We start from the raw sequence: 1,865 nt of genomic DNA on the forward strand, positions 1-1,865 counted from the left end.
ATCCATATTTCAAACAAGTGGAGCCAACTCCAGGAGAAGATCTTATCTATAGCCCATATTCTAAAATAACAAACTCCCTTAAATCAAGGATAAATTTCCAAATGATCATTTGTCTTCATGCCATGGTACCTAACATTAAAATTGCTCTTCAACAAGAAGAAATTTCCAAGACAGAATAAACCGCAAATCTGCCCCACATAAAACAATTGACATTAGTGTATAAATAATTTTAATTTAATCATACTTACATAGACATTTTTGATGGTTCATCTTATCTACTGCAATTTTCATTGACCCCATATTTCTCTTCTTATGCCTCCAGGTCTAACTCAAAACCATGAATGGAAATAATAAGACCTTTTCCAGTGACTTCACCCTTGCAGGGCTCTTCACTAACAACAAAGCCTCTGGCTTCCTTTTCAGCATCATTTGTGCCATCTTCTTCATGGCCATAATAGTTAATGGGGTCATGATCTTCCTGATCTACATAGACCCTCACCTCCATACCCCCATGTACTTCCTGCTCAGCCATCTCTCCTTCATTGACATTATGTACATCTCCACCATTGTGCCCAAGATGCTGGCCGATTACCTTGAGGGTGAGAGAACCATATCCTTTATTGCCTGTACAGCCCAATACTTTCTCTATATGGGCTTTGTAGGGGCCGAATTTTTCCTGCTGGGACTCATGGCATATGACCGCTACGTGGCCATCTGCAACCCTCTCCGCTATCCTGTCCTCATGAGCCATCGGGTCTGTTGGATGATCTTGGCCAGCTCTTGGTTTGGTGGTGCTTTGGATAGCTTCCTCCTCACCCCTATAACAATGACTCTACCATTCTGTGCTTCACACAAGATCAACCACTTCTTCTGTGAGGCACCCACCATGCTGAGGCTGGCCTGTGGTGACAAAGCTGCCTATGAAATGGTGATGTATATTTGCTGTGTCATGATGCTGCTGATCCCCTTCTCTGTAGTGATTGCTTCCTACGCTGGAGTGCTCATCACAGTGCACCAGATGAAGTCAGCAGAAGGGAAGAAGAAGGCTTTTGCCACCTGCTCCTCACACATGATGGTGGTGATCTTATTCTATGGGGCTGCCCTGTACACATATATGCTTCCCCAATCATACCACACTCCAACTAAAGACAAGGTCTTTTCTGTCTTTTACACTATCATCACCCCCTTGTTAAACCCTCTCATTTACAGTTTGAGAAACAGGGATGTGGCTGAGGCCTTTAAGAGGGTTTTGGCAAGATGTCTAGGGACCCATTTTATGACAAGGGGAGAATTCTGACAGTCTAAATCCTCCATGTCTGCTCAGGAGTGTATGGGGTTTTGCCACGGATAATATAGATAATGCTTGCAGCAACCACCACTGCCAGTTATGCCAAAAAGTACATCAGCCATACTTTTATCAAAAAGATGAAACATCCATGCATGAATAATGCCAGTGTTATAAATGTTACCAAACTAACTCATATCTACTTGCCCACTGTGCAAACAGCCAATCTACTGACACCAAGTTGTGGTGAAAGAAAGTACAGCATTTACTGAAGGGCATCAAGTAAGAACAGTGGACAACTAGTGCTCAAAAGAAAAACAAAACAACTCCCTGATGGCGTTTAGGCAAGAGTTTTTAAAGGCAACATTAGGGTTGAGGTATACAGGGTACCTGATTAGCTCATGGACATTCTTCTGATTTGTTGACGGTGAGGTAACAGGGTGATGTTTCAGAAATCTTGATCACCAGCCTTCTGGTTACAATCAGTCTAGGACACACGCACTTAGGGTCAGCATGTAATCACCATTCTTTACCTTGGCAGGGCTCTTTGTTTCTACAGAATGACTCAAAGTTTTGGTTA

The 1,865-nt window shown here is 42.8% G+C and overlaps 1 protein-coding gene across 1 annotated transcript; it reads left to right on the forward strand.

Moving 5' to 3' along the window:
- Nucleotides 1-326: 326 nt before the first annotated feature.
- On the forward strand, nt 327-1,297 carry OR2T6 (olfactory receptor family 2 subfamily T member 6). The gene has a single exon (XM_086413500.1). It carries the CDS (start codon nt 338-340, stop codon nt 1,295-1,297), a length of 960 nt encoding a protein of 319 aa, XP_086269626.1. The 5' UTR covers nt 327-337.
- The last annotated feature ends 568 nt before the right edge of the window (nt 1,298-1,865 follow it).

Source organism: Bos grunniens, chromosome 7 (genome assembly GCF_055505025.1).
Source record: "Bos grunniens cultivar Pamir isolate PY7600 chromosome 7, Bosgru_T2T1.0, whole genome shotgun sequence".
Classification (NCBI taxonomy): domain Eukaryota; kingdom Metazoa; phylum Chordata; class Mammalia; order Artiodactyla; family Bovidae; genus Bos; species Bos grunniens.

Excerpts from the sequence above, each read along its gene's own strand:
- OR2T6 (XM_086413500.1), top strand. The coding sequence starts at position 338 with ATGAATGGAAATAATAAGACCTTTTCCAGTGACTTCACCCTTGCAGGG.